The sequence below is a fragment of the Protomyctophum bolini genome (genome assembly GCF_963924005.1).
Source record: "Protomyctophum bolini genome assembly, chromosome: 9".
Lineage (NCBI taxonomy): Eukaryota > Metazoa > Chordata > Actinopteri > Myctophiformes > Myctophidae > Protomyctophum > Protomyctophum bolini.
The window spans coordinates 6,122,895-6,150,227 of record NC_137870.1 but is presented as its reverse complement, the minus strand read 5'-3'; the positions used below and the strand labels follow the sequence as shown (position 1 = coordinate 6,150,227).

The 27,333-nt window shown below is 42.9% G+C and overlaps 1 protein-coding gene across 3 annotated transcripts; it reads right to left on the bottom strand.

The window, feature by feature from the left end:
• Positions 1-27,102, bottom strand: LOC308321689 (WD repeat-containing protein 62-like). Of its 3 annotated transcripts, none has more exons than XM_080772749.1 (31): positions 26,996-27,102; positions 24,544-24,635; positions 22,790-22,852; positions 22,558-22,615; positions 21,661-21,831; positions 20,937-21,071; positions 20,623-20,808; positions 20,111-20,271; positions 19,076-19,268; positions 17,607-17,744; positions 16,397-16,566; positions 15,866-15,957; positions 15,031-15,156; positions 14,408-14,478; positions 14,175-14,293; positions 13,643-13,718; positions 12,632-12,743; positions 10,962-11,025; positions 10,109-10,204; positions 9,798-9,922; positions 8,811-8,866; positions 7,277-7,498; positions 5,758-5,858; positions 5,471-5,583; positions 3,293-3,418; positions 3,070-3,193; positions 2,586-2,744; positions 1,692-2,017; positions 1,172-1,293; positions 742-929; positions 1-135 (listed from the first exon to the last, which is right to left on the bottom strand). In XM_080772749.1, exons 1-30 carry the CDS (start codon positions 27,062-27,064, stop codon positions 744-746), a joined length of 3,852 nt encoding a protein of 1,283 aa, XP_080628875.1. In that variant the 5' UTR covers positions 27,065-27,102; the 3' UTR covers positions 1-135; positions 742-743. The 3 variants fall into 3 exon arrangements, with proteins under 3 accessions (XP_080628875.1, XP_080628877.1, XP_080628876.1); XM_080772751.1 differs by having other exon boundaries at positions 7,280-7,498; XM_080772750.1 differs by having other exon boundaries at positions 19,076-19,265.
• Between the last annotated feature and the right edge of the window lie 231 nt (positions 27,103-27,333).

Here is a 27,333-nt window from a genome sequence, read left to right as displayed (position 1 = left end):
AACAAAACACCTGTGGCTTCGTCTGACAAAACCATCCCGTTTGATCAGCATGTGCGAGGAATCCTGTACCGTAGTGGGTGTCCAAGGGTCAACTCTCAGGCAGTGTTGAAAAGAGCTCAGATTGAAGGACGTAACCTGAACAAGAATCACAACACGACAGGGGTCAGCGAGTGGATGTAAGCAAATGTAGATTTATAGTCTTTGTAATAGTCAGTCTACACATCAATATAAAGTAACAAATAGTACTCATCATTTTGAAATATCCAGTTTGGTATGCAAATTGAGGTCATGGTAACTTTAACCCATTCTGTACGGGAACCCCTTTTGGTGTTTTATCTATTGAAAAATAGCAGATCTACAAGCTCATAGCGCGCCACCGAGCTTGTAGGTCTGCTATTTTTGAAAAGTTGTGAAAATGCGGCACAAATCTTTGAATATATATTCTTTCAGAAGACTTTATTTTTATTTTCGACGTCAGGCCTAAATGCTTTAAGGGTCCATTTAGTTACAAACTAATTTAGCTGTGGACCCCCTGGAAGACCCCCCAGGAACCCCTGGGGGGTCACTGGAGCCCACTTTGATAATCACTAGCCTATACTGTATGTGGGTCGTGGGACTATCGATTTAGTAAGAAAATAACGGGACAGATATCACCACTGGCAGGCCAATTTTGGCCCACCTGTTGCCCCAACACTGAGAATTCACCTGCTGGTACTCGTACATCAAAGTCCACCAGCTTACCTTCAACCGTCAAGTTTTCTGTGGAAGTGTTGGACCAACATGTTGGAGTATTTCTCCAGCAGAGCCGTCAGAGTCGTCTCGTCTATGGGCAACTCCGCCGGAGACACAGAGGCCAGCTGTGACTGGGTGGCAGAGACCGCTCCCTTCAGGTCGGAGGCAATCTGGCTGTGCTGCTCCGAGTCTTTTACCTACACGACAAACACGTCCATCCATTAAGACCTGAGGCAGATTCTAACAACGTCTCATGAATCCTAAAAGTGTTCTGGAAAAACACTTCTATATCAGTGGTGCTGAAATTGTCCTCAACCGAAAAACTATAGATGTGCCTCTCATGTCATTTAAATTTATATAGCTGCAAATACATAGTGTACATGCTTAGTGTACAGTGTTTGTGTATTTTTGTGTTGAGGTTGTGTAGTGATAGGCTTACCTGCTCGTACAGGTCGACAGCCTGCTCGTACAGGTCGACAACTTGTTTAGTTAACGACGTCAATTCGTTAATGATGCGCCGACATCGCTCGACACCGATTGGGTCCTCCACAGGACACAAACCTATACAAATCAGACGATACACAACACAAAAGTGTTACATATAATTTGCACATTAGAAAACAAATGCACAATGCACAAGTCTACATCAAACAGAGCAACATAGAAATACACAATATATACTGTAAATAATATAAATACAACCATTTCACTCAAAATTACACACTGGGACAATAGTTTTATATATTGTCAGGATGCACTTTCCTTGCATTTGATTATGCGCCAAAATTGTGAAACCCGCATAAGGTTGATCTAAAATATTTAGACTTATATTACGACCCGGTTAGCTGTACCCAGTGTTCTAACAAAGTTCAGAGTTAGCATAGAAACATTAAATATATCATCAACATGATATCAGCCTGATCTACCTGCCAAAACTTTTTTTTCCCAATGTCCATTACCTGTGGCGTTCTCATCGAAGACAAGTGTCTGTTCCGATTCCTGACTCATCGTGGAGGAGGCGCTAAAGGTACGATTAGCGAGGTGAGCAGGGGTAGAAGCCATGGGCTCAGGCCCAGAAGCCACGGGGACAGGGCTAGAAGCCAGGGGCCCGGGGCCAGATTGAGAAGCCACAGGGCCAGAAGCCAGGGGCTCAGGGCCGAGTAGGCTGCTGTCCTGCCTCCCCTTACAGTCTGCCGAGTCCCTCATCTCGGGGGACGCTGGCAGCGTTAGTTGGCGTGGTGACTGCGTCATTTGACACAGCTCAGACTTCTGGGACGATGAACCACTATGAATGAGAACACAAAATCAAATCAATGGCCAACAGATTGGCCAAGGAACCCTTGGCTGATAAGACTTACAGCACCCTTCCAAAAAAAAAATCATGGAAAAGTTGGTTTATTTCCATAATCCCATTATTTCAAAACAGAAATGTCAATCTTCAATACTTTGTTGGCAATCAGAGGCATTGCCTGGAGTTATGGAAGCCCATGTTTATGTGATGCTTGCTATCAGCTCTTCTTTGCTTTTGGGTCTGATGCCCCTCATTTTCCTCTTGACAATAACCCCATAGATTCTAAATGGGGTTTGACCTAGTATTGACCAGGCCATTCTTGCCCTGATGAAGACCGGTTAGGAGGTCGAAACATGGTGGCAGTTGCCTTTTTAATTTAATAAAGGCTCCTCCTCTTTTTAACTTTGAGTGCCCGGATCCTCTCATTTTTCTTTATATAAACAAATAACCCATGGATTTATTGGCGTCGATAGGTTTAATATATGAATATTTTCATTGAATGGATCCATTAATTAATTCATTACATTTTTTGACTGAAAATGCTCCGACTGAGTTTGGTTACCTTGAAGACGGAGGGTGGAGGGCAGACGGAGAGCTGTGGTTGCCCGGTAAAGGAGGCGGCTGAGGAGACGACGAGAGACGAGAGACCTCCGTGTCGCTGGGCTCCTCTAAGATGACGGAGGGGCGGTGCTGAGAAGATGGCGCTTGGCTTGTCCCTACCCTGTTCATATAGTAGGAAGAGGAGAAGACATTGAACTAATTATATAAAGGGGTTAAACACCAGGTATAATATAACTAGAAGCGCCAGCACCCTTTTGGGGCGAGGTCGCGTGCACGCATCCACCTGGGTGACAGCAGACTGCTGGGCGAGCGCTGGTGCTTTGGAATGGGGGGTCATATGGAATTCTGTACTGGCCATATATGGAGGGTGTCTTGAGTGTACAGGGTTTGATGAGGTCAGATCAGCATATGGAATGTCAGAACAGGTCAGCTCTATATATATATATAACTAAACAGCAAAAAAAAAAGGTGTGTGTGCTGCTGACCTCAGCCGGCTGTGGAAGCGTGACAGGAATCGTGCCGAGAGACTCAGACGAGGATTCAGGAAGTTCCTGTCCTCCTCCTCCTCCTCGTCGTCATTCTCCAAACTCCTCAGGTCTGTGTCAAAAACTGTGTCCGGAAAAAGACAGGGGAGGTTAACAAAGTCTACCGATGTGTGCAGGGTGCAGAAAGGCTACGGATATGGAGGAATCCTGATACCTTCAGTACCTTCAGTGCCGCCCTCAGCGTCACACAGATGATCTGATAGATCCTCAAAATGTTTCCTCAGCACAACATCTCGGTCGTCCTCCAGACATCCTGAGCTCTCCGTGGAGCTCCCTTGACTCAGACAATCTGAGGAGCGAAGATGCATATAAAAATAAAATAAAAACATTTATAAATATCAAACCATTAAGACCTGAGGTCGATTCTACAAATGCCTTCGATGTACAAGCTTGCAATGAGGCATGAACAGCCAACCAAAATGACACTGCTGCTTTCCCGGTTTTACTGCATGGAGTGATCTCGGTACATTTCTATTTCTGCACCACAGCCAAAACCGAGCCCCTTTTGAGGCATGCTTTCCATTGTAATCTAATGCCATCGGTGATATTGAAGTTGAAGTATTTGTTGAGAATGAGAGATCGTTTTAACTCCAGCGCATCTTTTCCAGCCTGCTGACGACACGTTAAGATTACGCATTCTATATGTGCCAGAAAAAATGGGGGAGGCTTTGCCAGTCTGGTGTACTACCTCTGGGTCTGGGCACACCTAAGATTCCATGTGCGGACATAAGAAGTTGTCTTTTGCGTCATTTCCGGGTTTTTAGCAAGAAAGCTAGAGAAGGAAAAGACGCCATTTGTCATTTTCTCTACCATCCAATTCAAGCCGGCAGATTCGTCACAGTGTGTGCCAAATTTGCTGCCGAAACTGCTGGGAATGCATTGGAGTGAATGGAGCCGAGTGGACAAGCACATAAACAAACTCTATTTCTTAACGATTGAGACCCTTGTAAAATAATCACTTCTGGAAACTAAAAGAAGACATATAACACACTGTTGTCTGCTGTGTTGCTTTTCAATGTGTACACTGTGTAATTGTATAGAGCTATCCAAAGAGCACAAATACGTTTCTGAACGTGAAGAGAGACTGTCTGCAATTCCAGCTGGCAGATTCGTCACAATGGATGGCAGAGTACCAAACTGAAGCAGACACCGACTGCGGTGGAATATTGAAGTAAATGGAGCAAAGTATAGACAAGCATATAAATAAACACTTTGCGAATGATTGAGACCATTGTTAAATAAACGCTTCTGTAACATAACAGAAGACATCACACATTACTTTCTACTGTCTTGAAGTCGCCACCAAGTCCAGTGGTCTAAGTTTACTGGCGCCCACCTCCCCCTATTTTCACACCGTGTCAAGTACCGTGCCGAATTCAAATGGCCACTACTTTGCATAACAACAGCTTGAACTGTTTATACCTGATCGGTGACTGTGAGCGCACGTAGCCGGTAAGCATGCCATGCACACTTGACTTACAGCAGTGTGGACTGCTATGGCTCCAGTAGGCTACTGCTGCTGTGTGGTATTCTCCATCAAAGAGCAGTTAAAGAAAAACGTATTCTCTCAAGATGAAGTGCACAGTGCACTATATATAGTTATTTCATTTGGCCATGAAGTCATTCATTCATATTCAACTTGAAACTGAATAAGGCAATGTCTGGAGTTGATAGAGAAAGCATTAACTTATTCAAGCTATGCCTACTATATTTTGAGGGACACATGACACTTGAATCGTTTAATATTACCTCTACATTTCACATGCAAATATTATACTTTGACTACAATTATCAGTTATTACTAGACTACTATTACGTTGTACCACTTAAAACTACTGTTGTATTATACTAGGCGGGTTGGTCCTAAGGCTACTGTTAATTTGTGTATTTATTCTGAAACTTATAACCACTTGTAGAGCATATTACATTGTGATACTGCTAGGCAACTTTTACTTTAGTGAAAAAATGTATTTCATCAAACTCCATTGACTTGTAATATTGCAAAATTCTTTATTCTCAACATTTTTAAAGCGTTATTTAGTTTGTAATGTTGATGAATTAAAAACAATATAGGCCTATGGGCTTTTGAAGGCAGGATTGTGAACTCAATACTGCCACCAGCTGGCGGAGTCAGACAGCTGGTGGATGGAAAAGAAGCTCCACCCACGCGGCAGAATACCAAGTCGGCCAGCGTGGGTGGAGCTTCATTTCCATCCACCAGCCATCTAAAAAACCCGGAAATGACGCAAAAGACAGCTTCCTTTGGCCGCACATGGAAGTTCAAGTGTGCCCAGGCTGTCTCTCAGACCGTTCAGGTGCATTATGGGAGATGTAGACTTACCGTCATTGGCGGTGGAGCTAATGCAGCAGGCGGAGTCTGGGCTTAACTCCTCCCCTAAGGGCTGAGGTCGCACCCTCTCAGGCATCTGAGGAGTACCCTGGACACCAAACTCACTACACACACACACACACACACACACACTAATTATTGTCCCTGCCGACTGGCTGGAAAATGTTTACATAGTACACATTCAGTGTACTATTTCAGCTTTAATGGAAATGGCATAGTGCTGCAGCTGGTGTCAATGTGTCATTAGAGAGGTAGATCATCATCATCAACAGCCTCACCCATCAGCAGCTGAGTGGGGAGAGCAACGGGAAGGAAACAGGATGTAGTCTCTCCTGTGACAGCCAGGACGTCCTTCCTCATTGGTTGGCAATGACGATGCCTGTGAACAACAGATCAGACAGGATCAATGGCTCATCTGTGGGCGCATTCACACCAGGATGTTTTACTTGCGATTAAAACAAAGCCTGCTGCGTTTTGTCAGAAAGTGCGCTTCGTTTTGGGCAGGTGTGAAAGGCTCATTCGAATTCTGGTGTGGATCAAACAAGCACATTTTAATTGCCCACCTCAGGGTTTTTAGAGATCCATTACGATCGTTTTAAAAATGATAAAAAAATACTACGGTTACAACTACTGCTAATGTTAATTAGTAAACTATAACCCATTTTGGGGCGGGAACCGCTTTTGGTGTTTTAAGCATAATGTTATACTTTAGCTATTCAAAAATAGCAGATCTACAAGCTCATAGCGCGGGTAGGTCGGCTATTTTTTTTAAATCATGAAAATGTAGTGCAAATCTTTGAATATATATTCTTTCAGAGCCAACGTTTTTAACTCAAATCTTTGCTTCTGGGGGGGTCCCTGGAACATCATATTTTCAGATGGGGGGTCGGCGGACTTTTACACATTTCGACGTCAGGCCTAAAATGTGATAACTAGTCTACAGTTAGCCTCGGAAACCCAGACGTTTTTATTTCCAGGGAAAAAAAAAAAGTCTGGGTCCGAGTCCACTTCAATTCGGCATAGAGTAGCGCAAACATCGCTCACTCTCTGCTGATTTCTGGTCGTCTGCACCTTTGTTAAATTGACACACACACGCACACATGTAAACAACCAAACTCCGCTCTCTCTCTCTGTCGCTCTAAGTAATTAGTCTCATGTCGCGCAGCTGCGCATAGTTTCTCCCGGCGGATCCTGCCGGGAGCTGCCTATGCCATAGAAAGCATAGGTGAGAGGGGCACGGTGGCACAGTTGGTAGCGCTGTCGCCTCACAGCTAGAAGGTCCTGGGTTCGATTCCCGCTCGGGGCGCTGTGGGTGCTGGCGGCGTGTTTCCTCCTCCGCGTCATCAGTGCCCATACCCGAAGGCGGGGTTGGCGAAAGGGCCTTTCTGTGTGGAGTTTGCATGTTCTCCCCGTGTCCCCTAGGGTAGGTACCCTCACAAAAACATGCAGTAATCCTGGTCTCTAAACTGCCTCCCCCTGGCCAGCCGGGGCGCCTGATGGAGGGGAAAGGAACTGGTTGGAATAACGTGTTCCTTCCACGCGCTACGTCCAACCAGGGAAACTCCCCCCTGTCAGGTGTAAAGGAGCAACTTGGACACTCAAGCATGAAGGAAGCATGAGTCAAGTCCGTTGCTCTCCCCAGGTTGGCGGAGGGTGTGTAGAGCCCAGGATCACATTAGATGATTGACACAGGGGTGAAAAATGGGTTACAAAATCGTGGGATAAAAAATATAATAAAAAAAAAAAGAAAGCATAGGTGAGTTCCAGGCTAGTCTACAGTGGTACCACCACCATGACTACCTTTTCGTCGTGTTCACCGGCGCCGTCGTCCTCCTCCCTCAGCAGGGCGTCCAGACTGTGAGGGTGAACCTTCACCACGTCCTCGTCCGGCGGCGTGGCCAAGGCGTCGTCCATCATGTGGAGCACCGAGACGCTCTGCCCCTCCCCCCACCTGCTCCTCGTGGAGCAGGGCTCCGCCTCCGGGACTTCCAACGCCGCAGCGTTCTCCCCCGAGGCCTCCTACACACACACACACACAGTATGAGAAGATGCCAGTTCTAGTGTTGTTTTCGTCGACTAAAACTAAGACGAAAAAAATGTTCGTCGACTACCTTTTTTCACTGACTAAAACTAAATAAAAACGAATCTATGATGACTAAAACTAAGACTAAATATACTGACAATTTCGTCAACAAATAAAAACTAGACTAAAATGTTAGTAAGGGACTAGTGGACAAGAGATCCAGTTTTATGCTGGGTTGCATGCTGAAAATAGCAGATATACGTACAATCTCACAACTGTGAGATTGTATATCTGGCTATTTTCAGCATGCAACCAAAGTGTAAAATGTCATTACAACGACATCAAGGCCTGTCAAAACACATTTTAGTCGACTAAATCAACTGTAGATTTAGTCGACTAAAAGACTAATAGACTAAACACTAGAACATTCCAGGTGACTAAAACTAAGTGAAAACAATTCAAGAAACTATGACTAAAACTAAAATAGAAATTTGCTGCCAAAAAAACAACACTGGCCAGTTCTCACACTTTCATTACAAGAACCCGCCACAACTCTGAGAGCGCACACATGGAACCGAATGGACTTACAGAATTATCTAGTCGTACTACACTAACCCATTCTGACCCGAGATCAGATTCATACGAGGTTTCCGCTGGACACACACTGGTCTGATTAACCCATTCTGACCCGAGATCAGATTCTAAAAATGTCAGTCGTTCTTCGATTTTTCAAAAATAGCAGACCTACAAGCTCGTAGCGCGCCACTCGGTGGCGCGCTATGAGCTTGTAGATCTGCTATTTTTCAATAGGTAAAGCATAACATGATGCTAACACCAAAATGGGTTCCCGTTCAGAATGGGCTAATAATAATTATTTTCCAAGTGCTCAAAGCGCTTTACAATGGTTCATTCGTCCATACATTGGGAGGTGAAGCGGCGAACAGTCGACGCCTGCAGCGTCCTCACTTCCCACATTCACACACCAACGGTGGCGAGCTCACACCGACCGACTCATTGGAGGCAATGTTCAGTGTTCAGTGTCTTGCCTCAAGGACACTTCGACATGTGGACAGGAGGAGGAGGAGCCGGGATTCGAACCGCCAACCCAGGGATCATTGGACGACCTGCTCTACCTACTGAGCCACAGCCGCCCCCGTCTAATACACTAATACACAGTCAGCTATTAAACAGACTACTATACTCACTACTACTATAAACACATCAGTTGATCTAAGCCAAGTTATGGTAGTATTATGGTACATGGAGTATATGGTACATGGTTATACAGGAAGGCCAGTTTGGACTCACCAGCATACGGAACCACATGGGCATCTTCTTGTTGGTCCCCAAAGGTGGGGGAATATCTACAACAAAAACAAAAAACCTTTTATCAAGTGTGGTTCTGCAACCTATCCAACATATAATTGAGGGGAAGCAATGTTGCCGTGTCCATGTTTGTTTCTCTGAGGCAATGTCGCTGTTGTGCATGCGCGCCCTTGACTATACACATCTGGGTACGTCGCGTTACATCACAGTTGGTTGCCCATTGAATTCAGTTACCGCGCATCGCCTCTTCTTACGCAGCTCTCTCTGCATGTTGCTATTTTGTTTCCACGTTGTGTATGTGTGCAAGTAATTTATTTAGCGCGTGTCTGTGCGTGCTATAAATACATAAACTGTATTTTATTTACTGTATAATGGTATTCCTTACAGCAGTAACAATCAGGCTATAGTACATCTCAGGTCCACTTGCATTGGTTAGGGTAGGAACTAACATTACATGCCAATGTTGTTAGGACATATTAGCGTGCGACAGCCAGCACTGCAGTGTTAAGACGCAGACGGTGTACTCCTATTGTTTGGTAAACTTGGCCAGCTATTGAACCACATTGTCCATATCACAGCTGCACTGTAGCTGCTGTTCTGATTCAATTGCTCTATTCATGTACTGTACTGGCACCATCTAGTGGTCCGGATGTGTAATGGCATTTTAGGCCATTTATTGGAGAAAAAAAAACGTCAATACTATTTAATACACTGTACATAATATATGAACACCAAAGGACTAGTTAGGCCTATTAATTCTATACAATTCTCAGTGGGTCCAGCAATTGATCCGAGCTTACACGTGGCCATATGATCATTATCATGTGAAAACACTCAAATCAGTCCGGGCAGTGATGTGGCTCAATTCCGGACAAGAACTTTGCACTGTGCAGGTCCATGTTGCTAGAAGTGAGGGCTACAGGGTGTACATTTTAATGTACACATGCTACAATGAACGCTGAGGCTGACCTGAGGGCAGATCGAGTCCAGTAGGAGTCACACTCCTGAAATGTTCATCTTGAGTGGCAGACGTCTCCTCCTCCTCCTCCTCCTCCTCTGTCTGGGACAGCTGGTTGACAATAAAGGTCTCTCTCCTACGAACACAAAGCGTTATAGTCACAAAATGCGTTACAAAATCGTGGGATAAAAATGTAATAAAAAATAAAAGCTACATACACTGTAGTGATGTTTAAGTTGTTATTCAGATAATTCATTTAGTCCATTATAATATATGAAGAAACAAAAATTGGTGACATGCATGAAAAACAGTACTAGTGTACCTCTCCTTTCTGCAGGGTGATGGCTTGACTAATGCAGACAGTCTGTTCGTCATGGCACTGATCATCTGATGGTCCAGTTGCCAAATGAACACGCAACTGAACAACACATAACAAAACAAAATGAAGACTTCTAGTTCTATTAAAAATCATAAAACATTAAAAAGGTGATGTTTTATTGCAACGGATATGAATGCATGTATGACGGTGCGTTCACACTAGAAGCTACCAAACTAATGCATGTATGATGGTGCGTTTGCCATTAATATAGTCGTTGCAAAAGGTATTAATTGATTGCCTGAGTTACATCTTGGAGCAGACCAGACTCACCAGAGTCTGGTTTTGGTGAATATTAAGTAGTTGCGGTCATTTGGTGGGGGTCTGGGGGCCATGACTCACGACATTTCGTATTGTTGACCCATTTCTACCATATAGACTAGAGCAACTTTCGTTCAACTTTGACCCCTCTGTCACATGGAACCAACTTTTGTGTACAGCGTCACTTTGCCAGCAGCAGCACCAAAGCATAGTTCCATGTGACAGAGGGGTCCTACATAAAAGAAAAGTCCAAAAATCTCAACTAAGCATGCATCTGTGTGGGGCAACATGTGAGAAGAATACAAAGGAAGGCTCGCTTTAAAAAGAACTGTCCGATAAAATAATTAGTCCCCCAGCTAAAAAGCAGGAATTGTGTGTATTGAGAAGGTGAGTGAGAATGGTTAAACACTTCATTGTTTTGTTAGCTGCTAGCGTGAAGTTGCTCAACTTTGTAGCAGGTATCAAAAGCTACTAGTATTGGCACCAGCAATCTGTATCTTGGTAAAGTAGGATGCCGTGTTGTGACAGACAGACTCACCCATCTGCAGACACACTGATCAGATGTCTACAGTCCTCCGTGAACTTCATGGACGTGATGATCTCTATGGAAACCACAATGGCAAGAACTGAGTCAAGCAACAGTCCTTTATCTACATAATATGTAAAACCCAAGGACTTTTTTTTGTTGGTGCCATCCCATTTGGAATAAGTGTTTGAATATTTTATTGGACATAAATGTAAAAACAGTCAATCAATCCTTATTTTTTGACATGCAAGTACAGGCACATTGTCCCACAAAAATTCCAACATTTACATTTTGTTCCCCTTAATCTTTTTAGCTGATCTTACTACACGGTCAGAACAGGCGTCATATGGGGGTGTGAATCAGTATGTGTACATCCAAGTATCAGTCTAAATGATGCAGACGTTTACCAGAGTGTCCATACAACGTGGCCACACAGTCTAAATGATGCTGACGTTTACCAGAGTGTCCATACAACGTGGCCACACAGTCTAAATGATGCTGAAGTTTACCAGAGTGTCCATACAACGTGGCCACACAGTCTAAATGATGCTGAAGTTTACCAGAGTGTCCATACAACGTGGCCACACAGTCTAAATGATGCAGACGTTTACCAGAGTGTCCATACAACGTGGCCACACAGTCTAAATGATGCTGAAGTTTACCAGAGTGTCCATACAACGTGGCCACACAGTCTAAATGATGCTGACGTTTACCAGAGTGTCCATACAACGTGGCCACACAGTCTAAATGATGCTGAAGTTTACCAGAGTGTCCATACAACGTGGCCACACAGTCTAAATGATGCAGACGTTTACCAGAGTGTCCATACAACGTGGCCACACAGTCTAAATGATGCTGAAGTTTACCAGAGTGTCCATACAACGTGGCCACACAGTCTAAATGATGCAGACGTTTACCAGAGTGTCCATACAACGTGGCCACACAGTCTAAATGATGCAGACGTTTACCAGAGTGTCCATACAACGTGGCCACACAGTCTAAATGATGCAGACGTTTACCAGAGTGTCCATACAACGTGGCCACACAGTCTAAATGATGCTGAAGTTTACCAGAGTGTCCATACAACGTGGCCACACAGTCTAAATGATGCAGACGTTTACCAGAGTGTCCATACAACGTGGCCACACAGTCTAAATGATGCTGAAGTTTACCAGAGTGTCCATACAACGTGGCCACACAGTCTAAATGATGCTGAAGTTTACCAGAGTGTCCATACAACGTGGCCACACAGTCTAAATGATGCTGAAGTTTACCAGAGTGTCCATACAACGTGGCCACACAGTCTAAATGATGCAGACGTTTACCAGAGTGTCCATACAACGTGGCCACACAGTCTAAATGATGCTGAAGTTTACCAGAGTGTCCATACAACGTGGCCACACAGTCTAAATGATGCAGACGTTTACCAGAGTGTCCATACAACGTGGCCACACAGTCTAAATGATGCTGAAGTTTACCAGAGTGTCCATACAACGTGGCCACACAGTCTAAATGATGCAGACGTTTACCAGAGTGTCCATACAACGTGGCCACACAGTCTAAATGATGCTGAAGTTTACCAGAGTGTCCATACAACGTGGCCACACAGTCTAAATGATGCTGAAGTTTACCAGAGTGTCCATACAACGTGGCCACACAGTCTAAATGATGCAGACGTTTACCAGAGTGTCCATACAACGTGGCCACACAGTCTCCCGTTTGATAGTCCAATATACAGATATTCTTATCCGAGTCACTGGTCGCCAAGTATGTCCCAGAGCGATCTATCTGGACCTGAAACGTACAGAAAAACATTATGGAGAACAAGAACTACAACACAATATGAAAAAAAGACAGTTCACTACTACCAATATTGCTAATAAACATACTAATAATTATACCTCAGGAACAATACGACTAATAACAGTGATAATAGAGCACCGAAAGTCCTGACGTCACTGTCAGTAGAGGGCGCCAGTCCACAGGTTTGTGTATTTTATTTGCATTAAAATCCCCATTTTTAGATCTCTTCATATAAGAACGGTGTTTGAAAAATAAACCGATCATCCCGGCCTTTTCATTCATATGGATATGAACTATGAAGCATCGACTGAATGTGGAAATGTACAAATATACCCAAAGAGTAACACAATAAGCGCTAGAAACGAGTCAAACACCAGAGACTATATTTCCGGGTAGGCGGGGTGGCTGCAGCTGCCCGTCGCACAACAGAAACTGACATGTTAAATTAAGTTTTTTTTTTAGTTTTTTTATTGACATTTAATGTTTCATGGTTAGTATGAGTGGAGTCACCGCCAACTGAGCTTACGTCAACGAGGAATCTCAGGAACGCAACGTGTTGACAGCTGGGCGTGACGTATATTAGCAGCGACATTGCTTTCATATGTAGTTTCAAGGCTTTTGCGGCCAAATTAATTTCATTTTCTCCAGAAACTGGCTGTATCAAATATGAATGGACATCATTAACGATGCACACATTGCACAGCCACCCCCCAAACAGTGCTTATATGAAGAGACCTAAAATTTCAACGCAAATAAAAAAATAATACATGAACCTGTGTACTGGCGCCCTCTACTGAAAGTGACCTCAGACTTCGGTGCTCTATGACGGTACTAGTAACAAGTTACAACTTGGATATTATTATTAGTATTAAAGAGGAAGTCGTTGGTACCTTCAGCAGGTTTCCCTCATCAGCTAACGAGCCTTTAAAACATCTCGTCATCTTCCCACACTGAACATCATAAACCCTGTAAATATATTATACACGATAAGCACATGATGAGACCATCATATACACATACCAGCACCATTAAGATCATTTGACCCTATGGGAGGCCCATTACTTGATTATATTATTACTTATATTAGCTTATTTTACCTGCATGTCTTTACTTAATAATGGATTGCATTTTTATAGTGCATTTTTATGCTCAAAGCACTTACAATGGTCGATTCATTCATACATTACTTATTTGACTTTGTCTTATTCGTTTTGTTCTTTGTAAGTTTATTTGTCTTTACTTACAGTAAGTGGAATACGACATTTGACTGCCTGCAATGACTGTCAAATGCTCAACAATACAGCCAAGTAGCAAATGAAACCAAAACTTGAAATCTAGTTTTGAATATCGTTCGTCAATGTAATGCATGGCGACACAATTGCAAAAAGCTATAATAACACTCACGCATGCCTAGTTACCTACCGTATGTTCCTGTCCTGACATGCAATGGCTATGTGTGTGTTGGAGGCATCCAAGTCCATGTCATACAGGGTGGTCTTCTCTACCACATGGTGTCGCCGAGAGAAACTAAATTCCTCCGTCTGAATGAACAACAAAATATAAATGACAAATTACTTTGACAAGTCATGACAACCACAACCACAACCACACACACACACACACACACACACACACTAACTATTAAAGTATCTGACCTGTTCAGCTGTACGAAAGTAGATGCTCTTATCGGCTCCACAGCTCACCATATGAATATCTGGACATATACCTAGGGGTGGTGGGGTGGTGACGCAGAACATGCATTATGGAAATCATGTACATGCATACATTATAAATACAAGTCACAAGTGACTGGCAGAGATCACCAGATGGAAAGTATTTTCATTGTATTATAATAATAAACACGACAATACATTTGAACTATAACAACTACCGGTATCTATAATTGAGTACCACAGACGAAAAACAGTCTAAGTCCAAATTTCATTCTGACCCCTCCACGAAAAGGCCTCGTTGTCCTGAATCTATCATTTATACATTATGGATCAATAGTGTGGACTTAGACTGTTTTTCGTCTGTGGCATTCAATTATCATACATCTTCCCATCCGTCTTCAAATCATGGAGTGGTGGAAATGCTCTCACAGACAAGTGTTTCAAAGCAAACTTGCAGGTGGTTGCAACTTGTACAATAAACCCGATGAGAAATGACCAAGAGGAGACCAACACGCTTCATAAATTAACCATCTTTGGTAGAACTCTGACTATAATGGGCACCCATGTCAACAAGTACAAGTATAATCATCATGTTTGTTATTTACCAGTGAAGCAGACAGCGGTGATGGACCCCGAGTGCTCATAAACTGTTTGCAGTAAATTGTAGTTGTCCTCCATGTCAAAGATGTGAATCAGTCTGTCTCTGCTAGCGGAGGCTAGCAGCTTCACACCTGCAACACACACACACAACAAGATACAGTAATATACAATACAGACTTACACATTGATTAAAGCAAAAAAAAAATCTCACAAACATGTTTGAATGACCAAGTCCTAATGTACGATTTGTGAAACGGTATGAAAAGGAGCCACCCACAAACACTTTCAGATTCCTAAACCATTAACACAACATGTAACATTCTGTTTTACTAATATTGTTCCTGCGGTTCTACATACTGCCAACCACATGAATAAATCACAGACTGAGGCTTTAACCTTTGCCTTTAACCCATTTAGGCCTGACTTAAAATAAAATAAAATAAAATAAATCTAAATCCTTTTCTGAAATAAATATTTTCACGATTTTTCAAAAATAGCAGACCTACACGCTATGAGCTTGTAGATCTGTAGTTAAATTATAACGTAATGTTTAAAACACCAAAAGGGGTTCGCGCCCAAAATGGGTTATACAAACGTTTGGAAAATGCTTCTGAACATATTGCTGGTTTGACCACTCCAAATGCTTAAAATAACTGAAACGGGACTATGTAAAAGCTCTCAATGGCAACAGTAATACACCAGACAAACTGATGAAACAGTGCCCCCCCCCCCCCCACACACACACACACAATCTTTTAGCAATCCTTTCTAAACCAAAAGAAAAACATCACTCGAACACTCCCTGGAAACAAGTATTCTATCAATCAGGTGTGGCATTACCTGTAGACAGAGGAGAGAACTCCAGACACAGCACCTCAGAGTCATGAGCTTCTATCTTCATCAACTCCTCTACAAACTGCAGGTCCAAGATTCTACACACAACACACACACACACACACACACACACACACACAATATCTTAAGTGGCATTTCTCACACGCTGTGTTCATGATTTGAGATTTTCTTTTCTAAACGGGCCAGTCGTGCAAACTTTTAATTGAATGGGCTGACGTCCATGTTGGACTAACAGTCTCCTACACAGCATTATGACTGTTTGGATCCATTCCACGTATATGTGGAGGGGGTTATGTCTTTCAAAATGGAGGGATCTCCCTAGTATGAATAAGCGGCTATCAAGAGGGATACCTAGAGCGAAATACAGAATCGGGAGAAGACATAATATGTCTATATTAAAATATTTATATATTATTATTATGGCAGCATTGTGCAATATCATTGCACAATGCTGCCATAATATATTCATAGTTTAATCCATGACAAAATGGCAGAAACGCGTGCAGTAAAACGAACCTGATGTTTCCACTGCGGTCTCCGGCAGCCAGATACTTCCCATCAGGACTCACTGCCATCACCCTCACCCCCACCTTCTCTTCGGCCCCTGCTGCCGCCATTGCTCCATCCTCCGGCTCCGTCTTGAGGTGCTGGAGGTCTTCGCCAACATACAGCACTCTCAGAAGATCCTGCAACAAAAATATCAGTTTCTATGACATTATGTACACTTCATTGGCTGGTAAGGCTGTCCCCGAACATTCGAGGTTCAAACTTTCACTTCGCTTTTTTAAATAAATGTTTTCCCCTTTTTTTAACTCTAACATATTTCTCGCCAAGAATGCGATATGCATAATAAGAGTATATGTTCATGTTGCGTTTACATGTTACATGTTTAAATGTTATTAATAATCAGGGGGGCACACAACCGATGCGCATATGTCGTCAAAATGTTTTCTGCGCGTAGATCAAAGGCATGCAAGGCGCATTCGCGCACCAACAGCTGAGACAGTTATGTAGAGAAATCTGACAGGCATTCAAAAGGAACTCGAATGATGTTATTGTCCTGTAAGTAGACTTAGAAATAATCATTACATGTGGCACTTATTTTGAAGAGGAAGTTATGCACAGGAAGTCCGTTGCAGTTGTAAACAAGCTACTATGACACTTTCCCAAAGTTACGTGCAAAAATAAAATCTAAATGTCATGTTCTGTATAAAAACACCCAAATGTCAAACTCCATCTCTAGACTCATGTCACACACACTAGCAGCCTCTCGTTCCAGCTCGTGTGTGTACCACGCACACACACTCTAGCAGGGCTCTCGTTCACAGCGCCTTTGTTTCCAGCAGCCTGTATACCAACACGCATACAATGACAGGGCTGTCCGCTCTAAGTCAGAGCTCCACCAACGTCTCGACGCTGCAAGTGAGCACAAACATGAAGCGACGCCAGACAGTTTGAACCGACCCCGGAAGTGGGCAGCCTGGGCAATACGCAGCTTCACCCCATGCCTGACTAGCTACGTAATATGCTGAGCTGAGGGGGTAGTGCCAACGAAAAACACAGGCAGCCTCAGTCACACTGATTACATACTGTATACATTTTCTATGCTTTATTAATTCATCAATGTTTCGGACGATCACAAAGGGGACCTTCATCAGAAGACATCCCTAACCTAAGGGGCTATACCCCCCCCCCCCCCCCCAGTGGCACACAGGTGTAGTCGTACCCTGCTGTAGAGGTTGGAGAGGATGGAGTCGGGTGGCAGGTCTGGGTGCCACACCCTGATGGTGTTGTCAGAGGAAGAGGTCAGGAAAGAACCTGCTGGAAGATACGCTTCTGACCCTTCCGATTGGTCAGGATAAGTCTGTGGGGGGGAGGGGGAGTTTAACAATTTAAATCGATATATATTTTTAATAGTGTTTTTTTTAAATATAAGACATACAAGGAACATGGTACACAAAAAAAACCTAACAACAACATCTATGACAAAACAAAACCGACAATAACGCATACCCAAAAATGTACTTATAGAAAAATGTTTCGATAATAAACAATACTTTCAAAAAAATAATTGGGAAAGAAACTTGTAGGCAAGAGATGACCAAAAAGAAGAGGGGGAAATTAAATCAATAGCAGTTAAAGAATGAATATATAAAAGAAAAGGAAAACGTAATCGATATTCAATGGCTGTGTCTAGAACAGTGGTTTGAGGGGGTTCCAGGTGGTCCCCATGCAGTTAAATGACAGTTAGTAACCAAGGTGGACCCTTTAATTCGTAAAAAAAAATGAAACCAAATCCATCAGTTAAATTTTACGCTCTCAAGAGTTAAATTATTGTTAAACACATTGCATTACTTAATTTACAAGAAGTCGACACAATTAGAGAATGTAGAAGAAATTCTTATTTTGAGCATCGTTTTCCATCTCACCTGATGGTACCACTCACTGCAAACATCAACAAGGCATGGAATTGTGGACAAACTTTTATCCGACGACAACAAAATATTCTTTAGTTTGGGGTCTGAAAGGCTAAATGTCAACAAATCCGTTCCGTGGCTCAAATGCAGACTAAATAATGGACCTGGACATTGAAAACCACTGGTCTAGAATCACAGTGAATATAGTGCACTATATAGTGATTATACATTTGGACCACCACTACAGAAATGCTGTAGTGATCATAATTATACCCTACTGTATATTCAATAAAGGATACATGTTATAATACATCCTGGATAGATTTTTCGTCTTTAAAAAAAGAATTTTTATACATTTTTATCCCACGCTTTTGTAACCCAGTTTTGTTTCTTATCACCCAGTGCCAATTATCTAATGTAATCCTGGGCGCTACACTTCCTCTGCCAACCTGGGGGGGCAGCGGACTGACCTCATGCCTCCTATGCATGAGGAGTCCAAGCTGCTTCTTTTCACCTGACAGGGTGAGGGGAATTTCCCCGGCCGGACGTAGCACGTGGAAGGGACACGTTATTCCGACCAGTTCCTTTCCCCTCCATCAGGCGCCCCGGCTGGCCAGGGGGAGGTAGTTTTAGAGACCAGGATTACGGCATGTTTTTGTGAGGGTATCTACCCTAGGGGACACGGGGAGAACATGCAAACTCCACACAGAAAGGCCCTATCGCCAACCCCCGGCTCGTGATTTTTCGTCTTTTCATTATGATGTCGATGAAGACGAACCTGAATGTTCCAGACACCGGCGCTGTGGTACAGAGCAGAGTGGACTTTCAGAACTCTGTTGAGCTCCGAGACGTTCCACACGTATACGCTGTGGTCATTGTACACGCAGGACAGCTGACAGGACACCGCGTCGAACGATAGCGCCAGGACATCTGGATAACCAACCGCACCACCCTCGCCGGGCAGCGGACTGCTGAGACACAAGAAATGAAATGAGAAAAAGGCATTATGGATATTTAATAAGAGACATTATCATTATACACGAAGAAAATGTTTAATTGGACTATCTCACCGCCCTCTATACCGATATTGACGTCAGACTTCTGTGCTCTATAGAGAAACCCACCGAAGAGACCATAGGACGTAAAATGGTAAATCACCATCTTTGGCAGTGAAGCGTTGGATTTTAAAGGACATAATGGCCACTCTTGGCAGTCAATGCGTTTAACACAAATCTTGGCACAAAACATTTTCAGGTGGGGGGGGGGGGGGGTCCACAACCAAATACATATCAAGTTGGGGGTCAGTCCGTTGTGGCCAGGAAAAGGTTTGAGAACTACTGCTCTAATACTGCTGGTTGTATGCCCTGTACCAGGACCTCTAGTACTGCTGGTTTCACATCTTACCAGGACTTCCAATACTGCTCGTTTCACATCCTACTGTCTGGGACCTCTGGTATACTGCTGGTTTTCTATCCTACCAGGAGCTACTAGTACTGCTGGTTTCTTCAGGGAGTGAAAGTGGAAGAATCTTTTTTTCGAGAAGCATATAATTGTAGAGGTTGTGTCTTGTTTGTGACCTGCTTTGCAGAGGCTGGGTTAGGTCAACTCCCAAGCGGACTGTGTGTGGTCGAGGCAAGGTGGCCATGTATGTACTGACCTGCTTTTCAGAGCCTGGGTTAGGTCCACTATACCAGACTGTGTGTGGTCGAGGCAAGGTGGCCATGTATGTACAGACCTGCTTTTCAGAGCCTGGGTTAGGTCAACTATACCAGACTGTGTGCGGTCGAGGCAAGGTGGCCATGTATGTACTGACCTGCTTTTCAGAGCCTGGGTTAGGTCCACTCCCAGGCGGTGTGGTTTGGGCACACCTCCTAGGTGCTGCAGGGTATCGGCCTGAAACACCCTTATGGTCCCGTCAGAACAGCCGCAGAACAGACGACCGACACTCACACACACAGCGCTGGCCCAAGTCACCTACAGCACAAAAGAAAACAATTAGTACAGTAGGGCTGGCTACTGCCTACCTAGAACCTCACAATATGATACATATGACGATACAGAGGCCGCGAAACGATACGTATTGTGAATTTGTGATATGTTGATTTTGCAATAATGACGATGTGGTACAGAATTTACTGCAAGAGCTCATTATTCTGTATAGCGGCAAAGAAAAACCTCAAGTCTAGCACAAAAATGAAGAGATCTTTAACGTAAAATGTAATTGTTCCTCTCATTTACTGCCAAGGACAACTTTTTTTCCCCCCCCCCAACTTGAATCAGAATGTCATGGTGCACCCTGTGTGGTGCTTGAGCAGACAAAAGCACCTTGAGGTCTATCCAGTTTGTCAGCTTCCTCTGTTTGTTGAAGAGACACAGCAGTCCGGTCCTGGTGATGCAGTAGATGCTGTCTTTGGTTGCGCCGTGGCCACACGCCACGCCACAAAACACGTTGGCCTTGTGGTCGCCTAGCAACGCCGAGCGGCCGATCAGAGGCACAGGGCTGTTGCCGACCTGCAATTTAAAAAAGGCTTTATTTTAGTACAGAGGAGTTGTACTGAGTGAGATTATGCCGGTAGTACAGGAACAATGTCTTGTAAAGGTATAGAAGTACTAGTATAGGTTATTGTGCATTTTTGTACCCTTCGCTTGGAGAAATCGAGATACCAGAACTTGACGTGTCTGTTGCCTGCGGTGACAAAGTATTGGTTCTCCTCAGAAAACGAGAGGGACAGAACTCTGCTGGACACTTTGTTTGTTGCGGATACTGTCCCTTTCTGTAAACACACACACACACACACACACACGCCAAAGGTTTGTTAAATCAGTGGATAGCAAACATTTTCATGTCAAGGACCCCCACAAGAGACACAATCCCACCAACGTCAGCTTACTTAATTACTCTCAGAGAGAGTGTGAGTTAGGCCCTAACTAGGGCATTCACTTCTAGTCATTTTTACTAGTTGACTAGTTTACTACCCATTATGTAAAAACATTTTTTTTTTTGTGGAAATAAATATTTGTACATTGTTGACTATAACTATAATAACAAGAAGTCATGTGTGTTTTGTTTTAGCTTGTATATGTTGTTTTGTGATATAATGCACTGATTGGTTGGCACTTTTAATTTCGTTGTACACGTTGCAATGACAAATAAAGATATATCTATCTATCTATCTACCTGATCTTGAGGCCTACAAAATCGGGGGGAAAAAATAAAAATAAACTAGTCAACTAGTACCAACAAGGTTGACTAGTGGATTTACTAGTCGACTAGTAAACTAGTCAACTAGTTGCTTAATGCCCTAGTGTGTGTGTGTGTGTGTGTGTGTGTGTGTGTGTGTGTGTGTGTGTGTGTGTACCCACTCTCCAGTCCCACACAGACACCGTCGAGTCATGCTGGTATCCCACGGAGACAATGTAAGCGTCATCAGGTGAGAAACGCACGCAGGAAACTCCATACTTGTGACTCTGGACCTCTGCTATCTGCCGTCTGTCTTTCACACACCACACACGCACACATGGCATGTGCCCACTCTGCGCGCACAGACACACACAGACACACACACACACACACACACACAGCAACATCAACAACTACAGTCAGTACAAGTTTTACAACATTGCGAGGCCGATGCAATTGATTTGTATTTCTAATGAGATCAAGTCTTTGTGAGTTTTATGAATATTTAACCAATTAAGAGTTTGGCTGCCAGAATTAGGTTTAGTTTTATTTCTTATTTTCTACTTTGCCATTTTGTAAAAAACAAAAAAGTATTATTTATTTAGGAATTTAACTACGTCATTTCCAGTCTCATCATGACCATATATGGTCATTGTATGATTCCGCCTGTGCAGTGTGCAGACCGGAGGGTTGTGAAGGCAGCGTGTCACCAGTTAAGGTTCGTTTTGTTTGTTTCCGTGTCAATATGTTCTGTTCTTTGTTAAGATTTAAGTTGTACGTTTAATTTGGTTATAAGTCTAATTCGTCGATTGCGTTTCTTTTCAGTCTTGGTGTTTTGATGTTCCTTCATTCCCTTTTGATCCCCATGTGCAGCCAGTGAGGTGAATATTTGTTTGTGTATTTCTTATGTTGATGTACTTTATGCTTCATCTATTGTCGTTCTGAATCTGATCACAGTGTGTTGTTTCCATTTGTCCGTTTTTACGTTGGCTTTGGAGAGAGATTTTGCACAAAATAAAGCCACCACCAGTATAAAGAAACAGCTGACTCATTCTTGACATCAATGGAATGACTCTTACCTCACCAGTCACCAAATACCGTCCACCATGACAGAATGCCAACGCTGTGAATGTTTTCCTAGAGAACACACACAAAGTAGGGTAAGGCCCAGTGTTAAAGGTTCAACACACACACACAGTATTGACATCCCAGCAGAACTATGACACACTTTACATACAACAACACCGACTAGATTGGAGCGTCGGTCGATTTATTTTAAACAACATGATTGTCCAATAATGGGATACATACTTTGACGAATTGATGATGTGCTTCTGTTCAAGTGTCTGTGTGTGGAGGAGGACGACGACATAACTGAAACAGAAACAACCGGGTAAAAATAATAAGCCATTTATTTAAAAAAAACACAGTTTACAAGTTGCTTAACCCCAGGCCCCGTCGTTATTGAACCCCAGTATCGCAATTCTGGAGCGAACTCAACATTCAGCAGAAAATAGCCATCTATGCTCAAAGCTCAAAGCGTTGTGAGCTTGTAGCTTCATAATGTGCAATTGTTTCTAATGTTAAGGGGTTTTTGTGGTTTGTATTCCACTTCAGGAAAAAATTACAGCAGTGTAAAAACATGACAGGCTTACATCACCGTGCACCAATAGTACAGTGACGTAAACCACAGTTGCAGCTAATCAAATTAAATATCAATCAAACGCATTCAATACGGTCCATCATGCTTGCACAATGGCACACCCACGGCTCTGGACAAACCTAGGAAAATCTGGCACACTGGTGCAGCTGTGCTCCAGCTGTGTTGCTTACTCGTCTGCCATGACTGTGGGCTGCGCTTGTGGGAAACAAACTAGCCTAGGGCATTGGTTCTCAAAGTGCGGTTTGGGGACCTTGGGGAGGCTCCAGGGGGTCCCCCCCCCAGCAAAATGTGTTAACACAGTATCACAATAATTTGAACCACTTTATCCGTTTATACAAAAACAGCATATATACACACAAGCTCACATGGTGTCACTTCGTGTTTGAAAAGAAGTGTGGAATTAATGTACATTATTTATAGCCTGGGTTCCAGCCTGATTCTCTGCGTTCTGCGGATCTGAAAATTGTGGCACAGTGACATTTTCAGATCCGTGGAACGCAGCGAATCAGGCTGGAACCCAGGCTAAACTATTTAACAATTTGAGAACTACTTTTGAGGGAAACTTTGACAGGAAAAGACTTGCTCACCGTATAGAAAAAGAAGCACCATGAGCACAGAGCACCATAGAGCATGATAGGCTTGGGCAATATATCGATATTACCGTTTATCGCGATATTTGAAATCAATATCGGTAATATCGTGGAGTATATAAATAATATTGAATACCGATAATACCGTAATATCGTAATTTAATACCGATAATACCCAATATCGTAATTTTACCGTCATGTAAATATGGATTTTCTTTTAAATAAACATCTACATTACTGTATGTGTGTGTCTGTGTGATGAATTTACAAGTAATTCATTTTAAACAACTATAATTTGCTTAAAAACTTAGTGTCCATGCATTGACTGGCACCGACGCTGAATTACGGTGACGAGGCGACAGCAGCGTTGTCGGACCGCCTCCGCCCAGGAAAGCAAACAAAACATGGCGCCGGTGAGAGTTACAAGTCCTAGCAAGTTGGTTCGTAAAAAACAACTGATGTTTTGCAGCATTTCGGGTTCCAGACAAATTAAAAAGGCTGATAATCGATAATACCGATAATTATTCACGGTATCAATACAGATATCAAAAAATCTATATCGCCCAAGCCTAGAGCATGAGTCTCAGTCCAAGGAGTTTTACTTCTTTTTCTATACGGTGAGAGAGTCTTTTCCTGTCAAAGTTTCCCTTATACGTTTTTGAGACCACCGCTACCGTAGTAAAGTTTGAAAAAAAAGGGCGAAGAAAGGCGCAACAGTTTTCTCAGTGCTTCAGAACTACTTTTGAGAAAGGGTTAGGGTGTTGTGCCCTAGTTGGTTGACATAATAGCATGGTTATGTTTTGTAACCTCACCCTGCAGGATAGGCTATGAGGGAGGAATTAGGGTCACTGGTGAGGCCGCTGCTTGTAACCGTGGAGAGCCCCAAGACCTTCTCCAGAACCACCTGCAGAAAGGAGAACAAGTCAGGTCAGAAGAGATGGCCTTCATATCATTTTCATAATTTAATACTTCACAGAGTAGACGACCATCCACACATGTGGCTGATCCACAAGATCAAAACAATGCACAAAAGCGACTGCGTTTTGACTTTTGAGAGTCTTATCTTGCTACTTTTGTTGAACAGTTGTAATGTAAATTTGTAGAGGGGACCGACTGCAGATGAGACTTCAGTTCAGTAGTTGAACTTCCTGCAGAATATTTTAGATTGACTGCCATAATTAACACCAACAAACGGAAATATTTTAAGATTGACAAATCAAACAATGATCTGCCTATAATCCACTGTGGCAAGAACAAACAGATCTTTATTGAGCCCACAAGGGACTTTTAGTAGCTATGGCACATGGCAGTTACTTACAGCAATCATGCAAAAGACAAAAATAACACATGTGAAAACTGCAGGAATCATAGATAGACAGTCACAAGATTCACATTTGTCGTTATCAGCACCATAGCAGGTGCTATCATTTGGTGGTCCAAAATGTAAAAAACAATATATACTGTACTGTACTGTACTGTACATTACAGGGGTTGAAACTAAGGTCTCACAGGCACTTGCCCACCGGGCAAGGTGTCATGTCACGTTCATGTGCTTGTTTATAGATGGTTGTGTCTCCTCCAAGCACATCTGAAAGTAAACTTCACCTGCCCAAAAGCTTAATTTACCCTTTACCGGCCAAGGGCAGATGGGCAATGCTTAGTGTCAAAGCCAATTAATTGTAAAGGTGTAAAGTACACATGATTAGAACATCCCGACTGCCTTTATTGCATGTCACTCCCCCATCACCTGTCAGACTACGGTCTGTACCTCTTTAAAAAATATAAAATAAAGGCGGAAGCCGCAAAAAAAAAACATTTTCCACAAACGAATTTTATATTGCGGTGCGGTGCCCACTCTTCTTGTATCAAGAAGAAAATGCACTGGAATACAGTGGAGCGCTCCATTTCTCTTTCAATATTTAAGAAAAAAACTCTTGCTACTTTTTCAGCAAACCATCAGCAGACTCATGCCCAAACAGTTGACAGGGTTCCAAACAGTTCATTTCATTGTTTGCACCATGACCATGACTGAACAGGTTACTGAGTGTTCGTCACACACTTATAGTGAATGGCTGCCGTTTACAAGGAGAGGACCTTTCATAGCCAAGCATGATACATTGTTTGACAAAATGTCATGCTGCATTTATAAACTGTGTGGTTTAATTACAGTACACTACACATGCTTCATTTTGAGGGAATGTAGTTTGTGAGATAGATGGATAGATAATCATAAAACGGCTATCAATGTCATAAAAAAGTCAACCAAAGAACAGGATTCCTGCAAAAATACTTTGAAGAGACCCTTAACAGGAGCCTCAGCCCTCATACAAGGTTTATTCAATACATGCACTTTGTATCACAGCACCTCAAAGACCCTAAAAACAACTCCAGACATCCCAAAACAAACTGGTCAGGTTTGGCCTTTAGTCCACACAGTTCCACAAACCACGTTGAATTCATTCAGTTCCTATGCCACTACAATAGTACAAAAATAGTACAAGATCACATCATGCAAGGTACCTTGCATGATACAAGGCACAGGGACATCTGGGACAAAAATGACTATTTTGTCCGAACATTTTTTATTTTGTTATGGTTTTTAAAGTAATGCATTGCAAAGTATACATTTGAACATGCAGCATTATCAGACCTCATTGTCACCTTCAACGTCTTGTCTTCAATAATCAATCAATATTGATTGATTCAGTAATTTTGGGGCATATGCCCCAAAATGACTGAATATAGCCGGTAGCTCTGGTCCATATCCCTAATGCTTAATTCTTCCTTAAGCATTAGGGATAGAGACCAGGGATAGGCTACATGTAGAAATATTTTCAAATGTTTAAGCATGTTCTAAATTAATTTGTAAATATATTCATTTTTATTGTAATTTAACATTTTGGAGAAAATAGCCAATTTAACATCGAGGTCCCCAGTCTTCATTGGTGCCCATGCAGTGCCCACTGCCCAGCCATCAGTTGAATCGTTAAAACACTTGGTTGGAATGGTTGTTTGGGGAAATATAAATTATGAAAAATGCATCATGCCAGGGTTCAAGTGGTTAACGTGAAGCAAACCGAGGCCACTGTGTAATGTGCTTTTTAACTAAACAAAACCTGAACGTGACTTGAGACGTTCTAAATATGGAAAGTAACGTTATATCTCCCTGCTCAGTGTGACTTAGCGAGTAACGGTTCAGGAGCTAACAAACAAAAAAACTAAACGACGATTTAAAATGAAAACAATAAACTACTTTTGGTTTACCCTGTTGTTGGCTGCAGGCCGCCGTTGGCTTATCGTCCGTCGGCTTTTTCGCTTTACGTTTGAGGCCATGTTGGTGGGGGTGTTGTGACTGTTGTCAAGAAGAAGAAATCACAATAATGCAGAGAGTCGAGATGATGCAGCCTCAAACTTTTTTCTTTCTCTGCTACTCTGGCGGACGCTTTGCTTCCGGGTTTAAATAAGGCGGCGGGGCCTAAGGGCGGGGCGTATTTTCAAAGAACGTCGTTCGACGCGTTGACCTCACGCCCTGTGGTGGTCCCACCGCGAGTCTCTAGATGGCCATTAGATGGCGCAGTGGTAGCACTGCTGGATCTCAAACG

Excerpts from the sequence above, each read along its gene's own strand:
- LOC308321689 (XM_080772749.1), bottom strand. The coding sequence starts at position 27,064 with ATGGCCTCAAACGTAAAGCGAAAAAGCCGACGGACGATAAGCCAACGG. Across the intron at positions 13,719-14,174 it reads TGTCAGGACAGGAACATACG|GGTTTATGATGTTCAGTGTG; the intron begins GTAGGTAACTAG and ends ATATATTTACAG. Across the intron at positions 11,026-12,631 it reads CACGTTGTATGGACACTCTG|AGATCATCACGTCCATGAAG; the intron begins GTAAACGTCTGC and ends TGGTTTCCATAG.